This window comes from Maniola hyperantus, chromosome 20 (assembly GCF_902806685.2).
Source record: "Maniola hyperantus chromosome 20, iAphHyp1.2, whole genome shotgun sequence".
Lineage (NCBI taxonomy): Eukaryota > Metazoa > Arthropoda > Insecta > Lepidoptera > Nymphalidae > Maniola > Maniola hyperantus.
In genome coordinates, this window is record NC_048555.1 from 6,960,017 (window position 1) to 6,978,831 (window position 18,815).

The 18,815-nt window shown below is 35.2% G+C and overlaps 1 protein-coding gene across 1 annotated transcript; it reads right to left on the reverse strand.

The window, feature by feature from the left end:
- Positions 1-630: 630 nt before the first annotated feature.
- Positions 631-17,470, reverse strand: LOC117991689 (lysosomal proton-coupled steroid conjugate and bile acid symporter SLC46A3-like). Its single transcript, XM_034979287.2, has 5 exons — positions 16,285-17,470; positions 9,363-9,464; positions 5,616-5,837; positions 3,874-4,030; positions 631-2,459 (listed from the first exon to the last, which is right to left on the reverse strand). Exons 1-5 carry the CDS (start codon positions 17,258-17,260, stop codon positions 2,366-2,368), a joined length of 1,551 nt encoding a protein of 516 aa, XP_034835178.1. The 5' UTR covers positions 17,261-17,470; the 3' UTR covers positions 631-2,365.
- Positions 17,471-18,815: the final 1,345 nt, after the last annotated feature.

Sequence of the window (18,815 nt, forward strand, 5' to 3'; positions counted from 1 at the left end):
AGTCGATTAACTAGTCGTCAAATCGCAAATATTTGCCGTGAAATAACTATAGGTATAGGTATCATTATTATTAGAAATTTTACAATAAAAACACTTGAACGCTTTATTTGTTCAAGATATTGATGAAACGTTGAACTTAGTATAATTCCTCTAATATTCCTAACTTAAGTTTAATAATTGAGATTTTGTTGAATTACTTAATATCAAAAATAGTTAGTACCTAACTATTATATTGGTCATGAGGTAGCTAGTCCTGAGAAAACTATTCATGTGGTAACTTAATATTATGTATATTTTAATATTAACTTTATTATAAATAAGTAGCTGCCCCGGCGAACTTCGTACCGCCGAACAGTCGGTTCTTTTTCAGAATTTTTTAAATTTTTCTCTCCGTCAAAACCATCTTCGTACTTCAAGGAATACTATAAAATAAGAATTAGCGAAATCGGTTCAGCTGTTCTCGAGATTTGCGATCAGCAACACATTCAGCGATTCATTTTATATATAGAGAAGATATGGGAATCGAATAAAAACACAATTTGTAACAAAATAATATTTCTTAATTAAAACTTTTATAAATAATAATTTAGTTATAATCCTAAATCTTACAAAAATTTAAAGTTACAAAGTCTTACAATAATAGCATACCTATGTCACATTTCACTAAGTAATTTATAAAACAGTCTTAGTATAATATTATTGCGCCTTGGGGAATCCTAAATATTACTCAACAATAACGCTGAAATTAATAAAAACACTGGTAACCTAATGGCAAACTTAAGTTTAGTCTGTTATAAAATTATTTTTAGATAAATAAATAAAGTAATATGGCATATATTTAACTTTATTTTTATTAACACGATTTATTATAACATGTATATTATCTATGTAAGATACCATAACCTTTTGCTAATTTGTGTTAGTTATAATATTATTATAAAAAGCGATGATAGCCTAGTGGTTGACTGTGGCCTCCTACTCGGGGGGTATGCGCGTTTAATCCCATACTTTTCGGAATCAAAGCCTGATTTCAGATCGGTTGCAGGCAGCAACTACAGTATTATAAATATGAGTTAGGTAACATATTGCATTTAAAATTGATTATTATAAATTAGTTGATGCAGATTTTAGATGTTAAATTCAGAATTTAGTTAGGTATATTACTTGTTAATGAGTTGAGTTCATAATTATTGATTTATTGTATTATCATTAATTAACAATAACTATTAACTCATAATTAACATATTAATATACACGCTGAAATTTTAATGGATGTTTTCCCGCGGTAGAACAATTTGCCCTCAGTAGTACTATCCGGAAGGCTGAAAGCTACAGTTAAATTTAATAAACAAAATGTTTTTGTTTAGAAATAGTTTAGAGAATAGTCATCAACTCGAAGGCGTGTGAGAAACAATAGTAATTCACTAGACATAACCATAGAATATATAATAGTACTAACGTAAAATAATGTAAATAGTATATCCATTAGAACCGCGCTGCCGATAAAGAAAAATATTTAGAGTGAAATAAGCTGTCGCACGTAGTGTTAAGGCATAAACTTACCTACACGTACGCGGTATCACTGTTGGTTCGAGGTGTCTTTCGAGTTTGGTTTTTCTCGATTGTAAATTTGCCACTTTTGATTCTAATATTTTTTTATATTTATAAATTGATTGCAGTACTATGACAAAATCATTTCTCTTCGGAAAAACACTTCAGCGTATATTATTATCATTCAGTCATTTCTAATCATTGAGCAGACGTTTATAATCCAGGATGAATTGAGCAAAAAATTTCCTATTATTAAGATAAGTTTAATGTAACATTATATTACATAATAATAATAAAGCCTATATTGCTGTCAATTTTTACAGTATTTTTCTTACCTCTCCAAAATTTTATAAAATATATTATAAGTATAGATTATTTATTATTATTATTGGTAAATCCGTTTTGCTGTCAGCTTGTCTTCCCGACACTTAGCCTCTTCCAATAACTTCCAGTTTTATCTATCACGCGCTGTCCTTTTCCATGTTGCTCCATCTATTTTTTTTATGTCATCTTCTCATCTTCTGTGTACAGTGAAAATCCCATTACACGAATTGAGTGTAAAAGAAAGGCAACCATCATCATATTCATCATCATCATCAACATCAACCGATAGAAGTCCACTGCTGGACATAGGTCTCTTGTAGGGACTTCCACACGCCACGGTCTTGCGCCGCCTGAATCCAGCGACTCCCTGCGACTCGTCTGATGTCATCCGTGCACCTAGCGGGGGTCTTCCAACGCTGCGTCTTCTGGTGTGAGGTCATATTATTATGTGTATTAAACTAACATTTCTATTATATTTTAATATTTATTATTAAAACCTAGATACTTCGTTTGTCCTAGCATATTCTTCTTTCCTACTTGGGTTTGTGACCACGTCTCTCCGTTTCACCAAAACGTAGATGTATCTGAAATGAGATAATATTTTAGATTAAAAAAAACTAGGGCCGGATTTCATTAAATTAACTTTTTAATCGAACTTGATCTTTGTGCATCCGCCTATTGAGGCCTCATCTTAAGATAAGACTTAACTAGTTCAAAAATAAGAACATTTATTATGATAAAAATTACACGGTATTTATTTATTCTCAGCTTGATCGAAACAAGTTTACTCGTTGATTGACGTGTTAATGAATCGGGGTCGATTTTAAAAGAAGATTTTGTAATAATAATCCAACAGCCGACGGTCTTCTTGAAAGTGGGTTTATACGTAATCACTTTCTCGTCTTATATTATATTTTTTATTTTTATCTGATGGATTCTTTAAATATAAATATGAAAAAGTGAAACTGCAACATGTATTTGTGCCATTATGTGCCAGACCTTCATTATTTTATAAAAGCTGAAAGTTTCTCTGCGTATTGTCCCCAACACTAGGAGGACCGTTTGTTTGGATCATGGTGACTTTGGGAGAAAACAGGTAATAAAGGTGTAAAAAATCTTCCGTCAAAGTGTAAAATCATTTTTTTTTTTATTTTCTTCAGAATAGTATTAAAATCACGTCATGCATGGCCAGACACGCAAACCCTTGCCAGATTCCCTTAAACTTTTAAATTTTAAACCGCTAGAGCAAATTTCAGTTTTTATAAAATAACGAAATTCTGGTACGCGCTGGCTTAGTCCGTTATAAATTACGGCATAAAGTTGCATTACTGTTAATGGATAATGTAGTTATAAGTTACAAAATATTTTCTGCTTTAATTTATACTAAGGATTTATCATCGCCATCAGCGGTTGTCATCCCAAACTCTGATTTTTGATATGTTAAATAATATGGGTAATGGGTATGCCTCCTAGTTCCTTTAATATCTTTCACTGATTACTGATCTGGCACTGGCTAGTGGTTTAATTTTATGTATCTACACCCATGCCTTAAATCCTCTATAAAAGATTCTGAAACAGTTAGCTTATTGATAACATAACGAGATTTATGCCAGGAGTATAGCGCTGTCTCTTTTTCACAATAGTGTTATAATGAAATTCAGTACAACATTATAACACTCGTTTGGATGCTTTAATGGTTATTAAGATATTGGGTATTTTAATGTTGGCAATAAGCTAACTGTTTCAGAATCTTTTATAGAGGATTCATAATATTATGGGTGTAGATAAAGTCTTGTATGCAACTGTTGATAATTAGGTATTAAAACACTCAAGTCATACTATTATCACACTCGGGTTCGCCTCGTGTGATAAACCGACTTTCGTGTTTTAATGCCCCTCTTTATACAACAGTTGCATAAATAACTATTATTTCATTTAATTTCCTACACTTGTTTCTACTGATTAATAACAAATAATGTTATACTATAACCAACTTACACAAATAAAGCCAGGGCCACAACAGTGAGCGCGGCGTCAAACAAGTAGAATGCACCAGGAAACGTGTCTATCGTATGCACGTATATAAAACTGGAACTCGGCATGTATATTGAAGGCGCCAAAGCCTCCATCACGCCTATCAAAGAGCTCAGTTTTGCTGAAAAGCAAGAGGAATCAGATTAACATTTAGTAGCTCATCCGCCTCGGCTTTGCTCATTGGAATTTCTGAACATCAATTTATTTCTGGGATTCTACGGTATAATTAAAATCTACATGCAAAGTTTAGTTTCTCGACCTAGTAGTTTGAGCTGTATATAAATTAATAACTAGTTTCTATACTTTGAAACAACATTTCCCCTTCTTAAGAAAGCCCATACCACAACCATACGATTGCCAATGCGATGTCGACTTACCCGCCCCTTGAATAACCCCATATCATATTGAGGGAATCCCGCGCATCAAAATAAGCATGACTCTGAAGTATTTTATGCAGTATTTAACTTTCAGGCTTACGTCATTGTAACTACTAACTACTAGGTGGGGGTGCATTTTCATATGTTATGTATGACATTAATTCTTCCTTCATAGAGAAAGCCAGCCCTTTGCTGTTTTATAAAAGCTGTAAGTTTCTCTGCACATTGTCATCAACACAGGGAGGAACGATCAGCGACTATGAAGTTTGAATTATGGTAACTTTGGCAGATAACAGATAACAAAGGCGTATGCAATCTTTCGTCAAAATAGAAACCCTACTTTTTATATTTTCTTCTATTGTTATACTCAGTATTAGAAATCACGTCATGCATTGCCTTTGCCAGGCACTAAGAGTGAAATCTATAGAGCGCACTTTGACTTTGCTTAGACAGTTAAAACGAGACAGAGCTAATATCTCTCACATAAATCTGTCTCGTTTTAACTCAATCTTAAGTTTGAGCAAAGTCAAAGTGCGCTCTATAGATTTCAGCCTTAGTATCGTGGAAAATGGAAACCCCTTGCCAGACACACAAAAGATATAAAAGTGTAACTGTGTCTGGCAGAGGGTTGCATTCGAATAACAAATCGTCATAGATTAAGGAAGTTATTATAACGAATGATTTTATTCAAACGTGCGAATAGTTCCCAGTAACCTACATTTCGAACAGCTAATGAGATATAAGATGTTATGTAAAGTTACGTAGTTGATGCGGTTACTGCGTAAGTAGTAACTTAAGTAGGTACGTATTGCAATAAGTTACTGGATAAATAGTAGGTACAGTACGCGGCAGACAATAATGTACATCGACCTTTAGAAAGAGATAGCAGTTTTGTAGAATATTGTCGTTGAGACCGACAAAATGTCACATAGGTATGAGTGACAGAGACAACGCTCTACAATGTTAAAATCTCACTGACACAGGTCAATGTACATTATTTTCTGCCGCATATTGTACTACATTTCACTTATAATTTTAGCATACACTAACATCTTCATACTAAAAGTCTGTATCTAAATATATAGAGGAAAATGTGACTGGCTTATCGACTTTTACTTTTAACGCGGGGACTGTGCGGGGCGTTCCCACCCCGATTGCCATCTCGATCTGTCGTGTACTATACATTACTTTAAATAGCGAAAAATGATTTCTCGCAGAATTTTTATAAATCCAAAGCCACGCGGACGAAGTCACGGGCATCATCTAGTTTCTAATAATAATATACATGCCTATTATTGATTAAGTACATTAAAAGTAAAAGTTACCTACCAACTTCTTCCACAGCCACACTTTTAGTGGCTATAGATCTCACAGCAGTCAAGCCAGTGTGGCTGAAGATGTTAAACACTGGTGCCGCATAGAACCACGTCCTGGTGGGTGAGAGAGCGAACGCCAAGCTGCCTGCTATCCTGCTCACACCGGCCAGGCAGCCAATCAAGCTGTCTTGTACGTGGAATGTTCTGCAGAGGATTGTTATGCAGAAGAATGTTCCTGGACAATAAATGAATATAATTTTTAATTGGACATTGCACCTGATAATAACTTTAACATAAGGAAAGGAAAGGAAAGGAAAGGAAGGAAGGATCTGGGAATCCACTAGATTATTATCCCAAGAGAACGCCTACAATTATGTGATTAATGGAAAGGAATCACAGCAAGGAGGAATCCATAGTAATATTGTAACCCCCCAACGTTTAACAAAAAAACGGTCAATTTGGGAAATTATAATTTCTAAATTGTCTCTGCAGGTCTGGTCTGGTAAAATCTACGGATATGGCTAGTTAGTTAGTTACTACCCTAACGACCAAGCCGTGCCGCAAAGCGACTTAGCGTGCCGGTACGATAAATTATAGAAACCGATAAGGGGTGTGGGTTTAATAAAATAACATAACCCTCTCAGGTTAGCCCGCTTCCATCTACTTCACTCTACATCATCACTTACCACAAGTGAGATCGCCGTCAAAGGCTAACTTTGTAATGGAATAAAATAAAACAAAAACTATTAGGTACACTAGTCTCCTAATCGTAGTAATATTAATTACTAGCAGTTGCCCGCGACTTCGTCCGCGTAAAATTTCTGGTTTCTCATGAGATCTGAAATTTTCCCGCTGCAAAAGGCGTCACTTACCTACTGAGTCAGTCTCACCTTAAGGCACGGAACCCAGAATACCTAAATTCCAATTTTCATACCTCTAACAGCTTCAAAAACATATGACTTTCATATAACTTTTCAACCCCCATTTCACCCTCTCAGGGGGAGAATTTAGTTACATCCTTTCTTTTCTGATACCTACCCCCTAGAAAGAATCTACGTTTCAAATTTCAAGTAAAAATAACAATAGTTGAAACTTTTCTATGAAAACTATAGGTACAGATTTTTATTATTTAAAGTCAGTTTAAAGCTAATAACCTAAATGTCGATTTTTATGTCTCTAACTTCAAAAACATAGGACTTTCATACAACCTTCGACCCCCCCTTTCACACAGCTGACACCTACGTCCTAGAAAAAAAACCTATATTCGAAATTTCAAGTTTGTAGGTTTTATAGTGCCTGAGATTTCGTGATTAGTCAGTGGTATTTCGCTTTTATATATTCAGATTTAAAAAAATTTACTTGCGACCATAATGACCTAAATTCGTGATACTGATAGAGTTGTCTCAGTAGATAAAGTGTGTTATTATAATATGTAGTAATATAGTATGGATTAACTTACTTAAATGTACAAAAATAATTAAATAGATTTCCAAAGCTCTGTCTCATCCCATCATCATCATCATAATCAACCCATCACCGGTTCACTGCAGAGCACGGGTCTCCTCTCAGAGAGAGAAGGGTTAGGCAATAGTCTGGCCACGCAGGCCATGTGCGGATTGGTAGACTTCACACACCTTTGAGAACATTATGGAGAACTCTCAGGCATGCAGGTTTCTTTTACTCACATTGTGTCATAAATAAAACAGCGATTAAAATTATTTTATTTTAATATAATCATCAGTAAGTATTGGATGAGCTGTGATAGCCTAGTGGTTAGGAGTCAGAACGTCCGCCGCCTCGGAGGTCGGGGGTTCTATCCCGGGTACGCACCTCTAACTTTTCGAAGTTAAATATCACTTGCATTAACGGTGAAGGAAAACATCGTGAGGAAACCTGCATGCCTGAGAGTTTTCTATAATGTTCTCAAAGGTGTGTGAAGTCTGCCAATCCGAACTTGACCAGCGTGGTAGACTATGGCCAAAACTATTTTCACTCTGGGAGGAGACCCGTGCTCTGTAGTGAGCCGGCGATGGGTTGCTCATGATGATGATGATGATAGTGATTCCTTAAGTCTAAGTCAAATGTCACATATGCAATTTACAATCGATAATTTATTCAAGGTGATAAGAAAATAAATTCAAACTGCGCATATTACTATCAGTGTATCATCCGAAAATAAGCGAGTCCTCAAGTTGACCTTAAAGTTTTTTTGCAAGATCTAAGTAGTGTAGGTACAATTAGGTACCATATTATGAGTATTATCTCATTTATTTCTTTAGTATTGAATTATTTATATTTGAGGGAAATGAAATTATTTTTGGTAAAAACTAATTACAAAAAATTCTGTTACTTTACGTGCTCTAAATTACTCTAAAGCGTTAAGTTACGTGCTCTAAGTTACACTAAAGTAGGTACCTACGATATATAGATCTCAATCTAATAGAGCTTACTTTGCGTTTGCTCAGACTTTACTTAAGCTAAAATCAGACTTTGCTTGCGTCTCATCTGAACTCTTGAGTAAAGTTTGAGCAATGTCAAAATAATCTCTTTAAATCTCAGCCTAACTCCTAAACTATGGAAAGTTTTAGTATAAAATTATAAAGAAAATTATTTAGGTGGGTATTTAATTAATTATTTAGGTATTTTATACTAATTCAACAGCAACTCGTAATCGACCAAGATAACTATGTACTTATAGTTTAATACTTACCTAATCAGAGTCTTCTTGAAACAAATTATGTTTGTTGTTTACTTACTTACTTGAATATTTTTTTAAAATCTAAGGTAAGGTCTGGGTTTTTTTAGTAGGTATTTTTTACTCTCCACTGCTAAATCCATGTAAACGGCTAATCCGAATCCAAAAACATGTTTTAAGATTTTAGATAAGTTTTATATCGCGTAAATGGTCTCAAACTTCGAGCAACGGATGCAATAAATAAATAATTATATGAAAATAACCTGTTTTACCATTTACTGCTTCGACTTTATTTTACCGTCAAAGACGAAATCATAAAATGTCACCGAATTTTGCATTTTATTAGCAATTTTAAGACCCAGCGCACTTTAGCCGAAATCATGATGGCGTCCAGTACAATACCTTAAATTATTATCTTTATACTTTTTTTTAATCAACCAGTCTTCGAAATAAAACCAGTATCTAGTACTAAGTAATGATGTAGTCTAATGAAAGCGGGAAGAGGTAGATAATAATATGTTATGATAATATAATATGTATAGATATTGTTGGACCATGGCCGAAGCCTCTCACCAGACCAGACTTAAGCTAATTAACAAATGCCTGATTAAAAATCCAAAATTCACCCCCTAGATATAAAACCTAGGACCTCCAACTAATAAGACATATCACTCTAATACTAGATAGATGTAATAGCATGTCGGTTAGGAGTAGGGTGATGGTACTAAGCTAGCCGATTACATTTTAAAAATGACTGGTTGACATAATATCAACGCACAGCCTAACCGCTGGTCCTCGAGACTTGAAATTTGGACGGTGTGTTCTTTGTAAAGAGTAGGTATCCACTAAGAAAGGATTTTTCGAAATTTGGGTTAAATGGGGGTTAAAATGTTCGATGAAAGTCCTATGTTTTTGAAGTTACAGGCCTGAAAATCGGTATTTAGGTTACTAGTGTCTGAATTTATGAAATAACGAAGGTAATGCACGCACTGGCTCTCTTTCTCTATATAGGTATTAGGTACTTAGAAGAAGAAGACAGACAGTAGAAGAACGAGATTATCTTACCAAATAATCCTAAAACGATATTGATAGCGCCATACACACTGAATTCAACGCCGTTGAAGTTAAATTTCCTTATCGCGTACAAGTAGCTTACTTGTGAATCACCTGAAAAAATAAAAACAATACGGATTAGTTACGTCTTAGGGTCAGCGCAGACCGAGCGACCCACTGTGCTCGCATACTCGAGCACTTTTTCCTCGGCTTATAATATTGATAATGGATGTTTAGATGTTTGTTACTCCTTTACGTCACAATAACCGAACCGATTTGGCTGAAATTTAGATTGGAGATAGCTTATATAACCTGAATTAACACATAGCCTATACTAAAGTTTGGATGTTTGTTACTCCTTCCCGCTAGAATAACCGAACTGATTTGGCTGAAGATTGGAGATAATTTATACACCCTGAATTAACACATAGCCTACACTTTCGATATTTGCATGTTTGTTTCTCCTTCACGCTACAATAACTGAACTGATTTGGTCGAAATATGGATTGAAGATAGCTTTACACCCTGAATTAACACATGGACTATTTTTATTCCAGAAAATTAAAGAGTTCCCGCGAGATTTGTCAAAACCTATATCCACGCGGGTAAAATCGTCGGCATTATCTGGTAAATAACAAAATACCTCAACCCCCAGTCCGCAGCGCGGGTCTCCTCTTATCTCAGTTTTTTTTAATTTTTTGACCGTCCGCGTCCGTTAGAAAATTGCTAGCATCAGAGTTTTTATTTTTACTTTTATTCAGATACAAGTTATAGCCTGTCTCACGTGGTTTGATGCTCAGTGTGCGCAGCCCCTTATTTTTATCGGTCATGTTTTGAGTTCATTAACTTGTCTGTCAATATGAGGCTAATTGTTTCATTTACCTTCTAAATAATTAGCGGTTGGAGTGTGTTATTTTTTTTTTCAAATACAGCCTTGCTTTCAACGCTGAAGCAGTAGCGAGCTGAATCAATAATTTAATATTATATTGGTACTGATTCTGAGCACAACTAAATTTTAGAGCATTCGCATCCTCTTCTTACTAATATAATATGAAAAGGAGAGACATAGTTTGACAGTTTTAAGTTTAATTTAGAGCCGTCAAACCTCGTGACTTTAGCTAGCTATTTAGGGCCTATCGTTTAAAGTAGCGTGCACTAAAATTTAGAGTCTCAAGAGAGTCTAAATGTAAAATTCATGTTTCGTCCTTTTTTAGCAATATTAAAAAGAAAAGGATGCAGATACTACAAATCGCGAGCGAAAAACAACAGAATCATCAGCTCCATTGTACGGAATTTGACATGCGATTACACAGTAGAGTAGTAGTATGTGTTTTAAAATACCTATGCCACCCAAATGATGGATCATATTACGAGCCAATTTTTAATGGCTCTAGAACATCACCAGACTTGATAATTTCACTATGCCTATTTTCTAACACGTAGGCATAACTTTTTATTAAACTTAATCTAATAGAATCCATTTTTCCTCCTATTTATTCCTACAGTTAATTTTAGAGAATAGTTCGAAAATATAATAAAAAGAATTGTAATAAAACTTTGGATTAAATGCCTAGAGCTGTAAATAGAAAAAAATATTTTCTCTTTTGCAAAAGTAGTAGGTAGATACAGTACGCGTCAGAAAGTAATGTACATCGGCCTTTAGACATTTTGGCTTTGTAGAGCGTTGTCTCTGTCACTCATACCTACATGACGTTTCGTCGGTTTCAACGACGGACACAGCGATTAACAAATCTGCTATCTTCTTGTAAAGCTCGATGTACATTACTTTCGGCCGCGTAGTGTACCTATTATGGGCGACAGCTTGAGATTGGAATCGGGGTGGGAACGCCCCACACACCCGCACAGCCCCCGCGCTAAACCCGTGCGGGCGAGCGTGTGTGACGTGCTGGTGTGCGGGGCGTTCCCTTCCCGATTGCCATCTCGATCTGTCGCGTACTATACCTACCTAGCGAAATCCTCAGATTGCGAGCAATTTAGTTCTTTCCGTTAAGAAGTTCCATTTCTATTTTCAATATTATTTCTGTGACGGTGATGAGTTGACTAATCGAAGTAGGTAGGTAGTATTAATCTATTAGCTAATATTTGTTAAACCCGATAGAATTGGACCGGTTACCTACTTAATCTGTATTGTAATTAAATTGTTAGGTCAATAACCATTTCAACGAAAAAATATGATAATACTACCTAGATGATGCCGGCGATTTCGTCCACGTGGATTTTAAAAATCCCATGAGAATTCTTTGATTTTCCGGGAAAAGTAGCCTATGTTCTTCCCCGGGATGCCAGCTATACCCATGAATCACGTCAATCCATTGCTCCGTTACGGCGCGATTGAAGGACAAACCAATAAACCAACAAAATACACACTTTCGCATTTATACTAAGGGTAGTGATTCAAAAGTTAAACACCTATGTATTTGTCAAATCCTAATATGTATATAAAATACAAAACATGTTTTTTTTTTTTTTTTTTTTTAAATTTATTATCAAATAAAAATACATACAAATAAAAGCTTAAACTAAAAACACCTAAAAAACCACAGAGGTTTGTCCTCGGTGCCTATCTGCAACGAAGATACCTATTAACTAATTACTTAAAAGAAATAATCTACAGTAGGTATATAACGCGAAGAATCACGTAAGTATGTAACATAATATTATAATCGTGAGTAGGTTTATTAAATTTATTAGGTGAATAGGATTAGCACTAATATAAATAATTATATAATCTACATAGACACAAAAGACTCAGCCATCTAACTTTGCTAAAAAATATTCTTTTAATTTATACTTAATGTTTTTAATATCTATTTTTTTAATCAGCGTTGGAGGTAGTTCATTTATGAATCGCGGAACCAAGTACGCGGTGGTTCGCGTACCTATGTACCTATGTCCTATGGGTACCTATGTCCGTTATAGACTTTTAAAAATTAAACCATCCAATTGATGTGCCCCAATGCGGTTTCATTAGAAAGGCAATAATGCGAAGATGGTCTTAGATCACTAAAACAACCATTAGGCACATTCTTTTTTAGTATAGTAGCATACGCCGGGTATCCGCTAGTAGGTATTACATACAATTCAACTATCTACCTGTATGAGTAGCATTATAATATTACCTACAAGTTACTTGCACGATACTTGCTAATTGGATATAATACGGCCAAGTAGCCGGTTGGTATTTGAAGGCAGGCCTTGATTGGCTTATAAGGTTCGTCTCCACTATCGAGATTCGGCAAAATATGATCATTATATTGCAGATGTGTGGCCTGTGGCAATAGCATTGTTCCGCACATTCGCGCTAATCGAATGTTTGGTGAACATGTATTTTTTAAAAATCCCTCGAGAACTCATTGTTTTTCCGGGATATATTATATTCTAACACACCACAGGGAAGACTGTTCGCTGTCACAGAATGTCAGATCTGCTAGCCGGTTGATTAAACTTATTTAAAAACATTGGAGGTGCGTGCTAACCCCCGACCTCCCTAAAAGAAGGCGGACGTCTTAAACCACTAGGCTGTTCAGCTGAATTGCTTCTTCAAGCGAGAAAACTGACGGGGCCATCTGCTCCGTGAACACCTACGTGTCAGATCAATGGCGTCAGCCAATTTAGGCATTGCTAGCGCTAGCTGTAGTTTATAAATTACAAAAAACAGGCCAATTGCGAGTCAGGCTCGCGCAACGAGTGTTCCGTACTACAGTCGTATTTTATCGACATTTTACACGATAATTCAAAAACTATGATGCATAAAAATAAATAAAAATCTGTTTTAGAATGCACAAGTAAAGACCTTTCATATGATACCCCACTTGTTATAGTTATCTTACTTCGAAAATTGAAAATACTAATTATTAGTTCATGACCACAATTTTTTTTTTGTGTGATGTAACCACAAATTCACGGTTTTCAGATTTTCCCCGAATGTCTGCTATAAGATCTACCTATCTGCCAAATTTCATGATTCTACGTCAATGGGAAGTACCCTGTAGGTTTCTTGACAGACCGACAGACAGACAGACAACAAAGTGATCCTATAAGGGTTCCGTTTTTCCTTTTGAACCCTAAAAAGAGTGGCATCATAATTCCAGCTAAACTTATTAACAAATTCGCCAAACATTCGTCGTAACCCGAATAGTGTGCCCGTTTGATTTACCAAATGTCGAACTACCGTAACCCGAACTCGAATCATTTGTTGAATCCCGATTGTGGAGTCGTACTATAAGCGAAGCGAATGCTTCGAAATGGACAAATACCGTCAATGTGCAAGTATTACTTGCTAAGTTAGTTTATTAGAATATGATAACTTGCACAGTGTACCTACCTAATTAGTAAATACTATTAGACTACTAATAGACTGCCAAAATCATAACCTTTCCTTTTGGCTTTGCCGTAGTCGGGTAAAAATACCTAAAAAACGATTCTGTTCAGCATTTACATTAAATTCGGGCAAATTTTCTGCATTGGGACAGTACGTAGATAGTAGGTAGGTAGGTACGCAGAATACTGCATACCTACCTACTATCTTAGGTCATTTAATAGGTAATAACCTAAGAGGCAAGACCTAATGTTTGAACAGGGATAGAATAATAATTGTTGATCATTATTTAATAGGCACCACTGTACTGGTAGTGTATAAAAATACAAATAGATAACAATCAAAGTTACCATAATATCTCATAAGTCTGACTCCAGCAATCTGATTCTACCTCCGAGTTGCGCAAAAAGCACAATGATGTATATTATGCCCTAACATTAACATACAAAAGAGTGCAAAACAAAAGCGGCGAAACCTATCAATTGCAATTGTGGTGCTGCCATTTTGCCAAGTGCCAACATTAATATTCAAGGTCCCAGTCGGAGTTAAAGGAAATTTTATAATAAGGAGGATATAAACAAATCCAAGGTTGCGTACAACAAACTTTCAATAACCTTAATATTATAAATATTTAGGTAACTCAAGTTATACTTAAACGCGAAAGTGTGTCCATCTTTCTATTACTTTTTCACGACTCAATCTCATGATATTGATGAAAGACACAGAGTTAACTGAAGGCTTGGAGATAGACTAAGAATATTAACTGTGAAAATAAAAGTTACCACGGGTTTTAAGAAAAGATAAAGTTGCAGGCGTCAGCTAGTAAATCAATAATTGTTAAATAATAAATAAGTAGGCTTACCTACTTACTTACTACTTATTTTTCTTTTTACTTATAAAAAGATAAATATCTAACAAAATTATTATCCATATTAATTCAATACACTCCTACATCATGGAAATCAATATGAGTACAGGGTTAACAGTTTTTTGTTATTTATTTATTTTATTAAGTTACTTTACAAAATTATTGAGAGAAGACTAGAAATAATAGTATATTTAAAACGTAATTAAGTTTATTTAGTTGCAATGAATAAAAACTAAATGACTTGTCGCGATTCTTCGAATGAATAGATTTATAAAATGAAATAATTATTCAATAAGCAATTATTTCCTTTAGTTAGAGCTTGGTCATTGTTCTACAATTTTCTTAATTAATTTTTCTTAAACGTTCATACTTAATTATTTCTCCAATTAGTAGACAATAATTATTGTGTTTGGTTGTTATTTAATACCAAATGAAATGCTGATGATGAAGATTTCGGTTTTTTTAAACACCGTGAGAATTCTTTGATTTTCTGGGTTAAATAATAGCAGTGCATCTGAGAAGCAAGCTTGATATTTTATACTTCAGAGTATTAATAAAACATCAAAATCGATGAAGCCGATGGACGTGAAACAGACATAGGTACGAAATTTTGGTTTATTGTCAGATTACGTCGCGCATCGTCGTAAAAAAAATAAACATACTAGTTCCTGAATCTAAGAGTTTCCTAGCTATATTATTATTATTAGGGAGTTCTACAAGATTTTTAGACAATCCTTGGACCTATGTAGGTGAGTTTTTGCACATTTTTCGATTGCTAAACATGGCAACGAGGAATTGACGTTGCGTGCTAGAGCAGTAGTTTACCTCGATCGCTGGTGGGTAACGACCTAAATGCAGTTATACATATAAGATTATTCCGCAGACATTAATGAGCATAAGTTCCATGAAAACAAAATGGTTCACATTCAATTAAGTTTTTTCTACTGTCTTCGATGCAATATTTCTAGAGCGATATATAACGTTAATTAGCCGTTAACTGACTTCGCTTTGTGTTAACTGAGTTTTTGATTTATAATCTTATTACTATTCAGTATTCTTTAAGATTATCTGCTTACTTTGGGGTTGACCCAATTGCTGACTCTACCGACATATTACTAGTTATAGGTGAGCGGACCAATAATTAATCTATGTTATAGGTTTTAAAATAAAACTTGAATTTGTAGAACAGTAACTTTTTAGCCAATTTTTTATATAATCTACTTATATTTTACAGATATGGTACCTATGATATCGTCTAAATTTTAATTGATTGCTAGATTTAAAAATTACTTGAATTTTATTTTTATGTAGACCTAAATTAGAGGTTTATATTAACTATTTTTTATGAAATTTACAAATAACGTGTCATTACTATAAGTAGGTAGGTATTATTTTTAAAATTAAAATAAAGCTCCTCACAATATACTGATTTCGATCTTGCTATTAAACAAAGGTCTTTGACCGGAATGCGTACATTAACACTCATTCGTCATAATACGATATAGGTAATTATTGTCACACTCGAGCTTGAAATTATCTCCAATAACCGTTAGATGTATTATTATGAAACCTCAGAACTCGTGAATCTCTTCTTCTGACACTACTTTTATCTAAATCGCTTCGTCCTAATTAATACTGACCAAGTATAGATAAGCGTGACTATGCGATCTAAAAGTGCCTAGAGAACCGACGAATATAAACAAGTTTGCTAAATTAGAGTTACTCACCATATAACGGTCCAACCATAATAAGGTAGAGGATGATGACTGACAGTATCTGCTTCCTCATGCCAAACGCACGTGGTCTAACTGCCACCAACACGGTGTTAGTGACCAGACCAAATACTTCGTGCAACAATTGTCTAAATTTACTCTGCCCATCCTCACGCACGGGCCGATCACTCTCAACAGGTAACGCGTCTTCAAGTCTTAAAACACCATACACTAACGCACTAACATGCAAACATATCAACGTCGAAAACACACCATAATATCCAACTGATTGTAACAGTATTCCACTAAGAGCTGTTCCCGTAGGAGTACCCAAACTCACACATATAGTAACGAGTCCCAAACGAAACGTCCTGCTTTCAACTGTAGTCCTGTCAGCCATAAAGCTGTACATGCCCATGAATATAACAATGTAACTGCCACTAAACCCAGCCGGTAACGCTTCTATCAATGCAGTAGAGATCAACGATAGCTCGTAAAAATAGTAAGTAGCAAATAAAAGGCCAATATTGGTAATAATTTCCCCCAAAAACGGAACCAGGATACATATCTTCCGTTTTTTAGTCTTGTCACTCCATGCTCCAATAAAAAGCACCATAACAGCCGGGATGCCCGTTTGGAGAGGAAACTTCCAGGCGACAATTTTAGCAACCAAGGATTGTACCTGATTCAGCTCCAACTCCAGGCCAGTCGTATTTCTGTCTCTAATACGATCGCAAATCTCTTCACTGAAAGCGCAATTGACGCGGCATGACTTTTCCAAGTGCATGTTCTGTACGGCGATGGACGACAGTGCGGTGCATAGCATGTAAATAAACAAGCATGGTTCAACTGTGATCTCACTGAACAAGTATTTTAACTGTTTGAATAAAAATTTTGATTTTTCCCGCCACGTCTCCTCTTCTTTGTCTCCGGTGAGACGTAAACTCGATTTGGTCAGATCGATTGTGCTGCAATTATTATTGGCTGTCATATTAAATGGCACTAAAAGTGAGAGTTAGTAAAAGTGGAAGCACTGTTCGTTATTTGAACCACGCACAGCACTGTAGATGGTATGCGGCGGCGCCGACCGATAGTGACTACTTAATCCGAGGCTTTTCGACTGTCGTTTCCAAAAACCAGAGTTGTTAATGTCAGGTTGTAAAATCGAGCGCGATATGAGAGTGTGCCGAGGCGAACGGGCCGCTCGCATCTCGTTCGTTACGATAACAGAGGTCTTACCGTACTCGTCGACTCTTTTAATAAATAGCTTATTTATCTGAGCACCTTGAGTTACGCATCGCACAACATTGTTTCGCTTCTGCCAGTCGAATAAAAATAATATGTCCAAAGTATTTAAACAACTGCAAATTAATTAAAGTGTCACAAAAGTGACTGTTCGACTCCAGCGATAAACGTTAGAGGTACTTTTTAGAGTTCCGTACCCAAAGGCTGCTAACGGGACTCTATTATTAAGCCTCCGCTATTCGTCCGTCTGTCTGTGAGGAGGCTGTATCTTATGAATAGATAGTTAGAGAGTTGAAATTTTTACAGAGTGTATACTGTGTATTTCTATTGCCTTCATAACATCAATAATAAAAATTTCAAAATGGCTGCTATACACATTAAAAAATACATTGTACCTATTATTGTATCTGGCACGATGATACGAATCCCTTCGTGTGCAAGTTTGACTCGCACTTGACCGTTTTTTTTATTAGGCAATTATGTTATCGTTCATATTATAACACCATTAGGAAATATATATTTTTACAAACGGCGTAACAAAGTAAATAAACAGCATACATTGGTGTAGATATTTATGAGTACTAACATTTTACAACTGAATTTATGAAGAGCGTCTCTGATAAACGTAAATAAAAGTTTTTTTATTTCTTTTTCCATGGCAGTCTTTGCTATGTGTATTTGAAATAAATTATTATTAGTATTTTATCATTTATGAGCTTGATAATTTTATTTGCAACACTCTTATGATCATGCGAATATATTATAATATACTACCTCTTGCCCATATCATAATGTAGCTATCTAGTGAAAGAATTTTCAGAATTGGATCATTAGTTCCGGAGTTTAGTCCCTACATACAAACTCACAGACGAACAAGATCTCTTTGGTATAGATTATGAAATCAGGCCATTTCAAAGGAGAGGAAAAAGAAAGGATTTGTATGTTGTAATCCGTAGACATGTAAGGCCGCCATATTACCATATTTAGATCTCTCGTTTAATTAATAAACATAACGTGAGAGGGCAGCGTGGCGCGATGGCAACTTATCTAAATATATAAAAGGAAAAGGTGACTGACTGACTGATCTATCAACGCACAGCTCAAACTACTGTACGGATCGGGCTGAAATTTGGCATGCAGATAGCTATTATGACGTAGGCATCCGCTAAGAAAGGATTTTTGAAAATTCAACCCCTAAGGTGGTGAAATAGGGGTTTGAAATTTGTATAGTCGACGCGGACGAAGTCGCGAGCATAAGCTAGTCCAATATATGACTCCTAGAGGTGTATTTTAATAATAAT

Coding starts and splice junctions, on each gene's coding strand:
- LOC117991689 (XM_034979287.2), bottom strand. CDS start 17,260: ATGACAGCCAATAATAATTGCAGCACAATCGATCTGACCAAATCGAGT. Junction 4,031..5,615: donor TGTGGCTGTGGAAGAAGTTG/GTAGGTAACTTT, acceptor CTTGCTTTTCAG/CAAAACTGAGCTCTTTGATA. Junction 2,460..3,873: donor GTGGCCCTGGCTTTATTTGT/GTAAGTTGGTTA, acceptor ATCTCATTTCAG/ATACATCTACGTTTTGGTGA.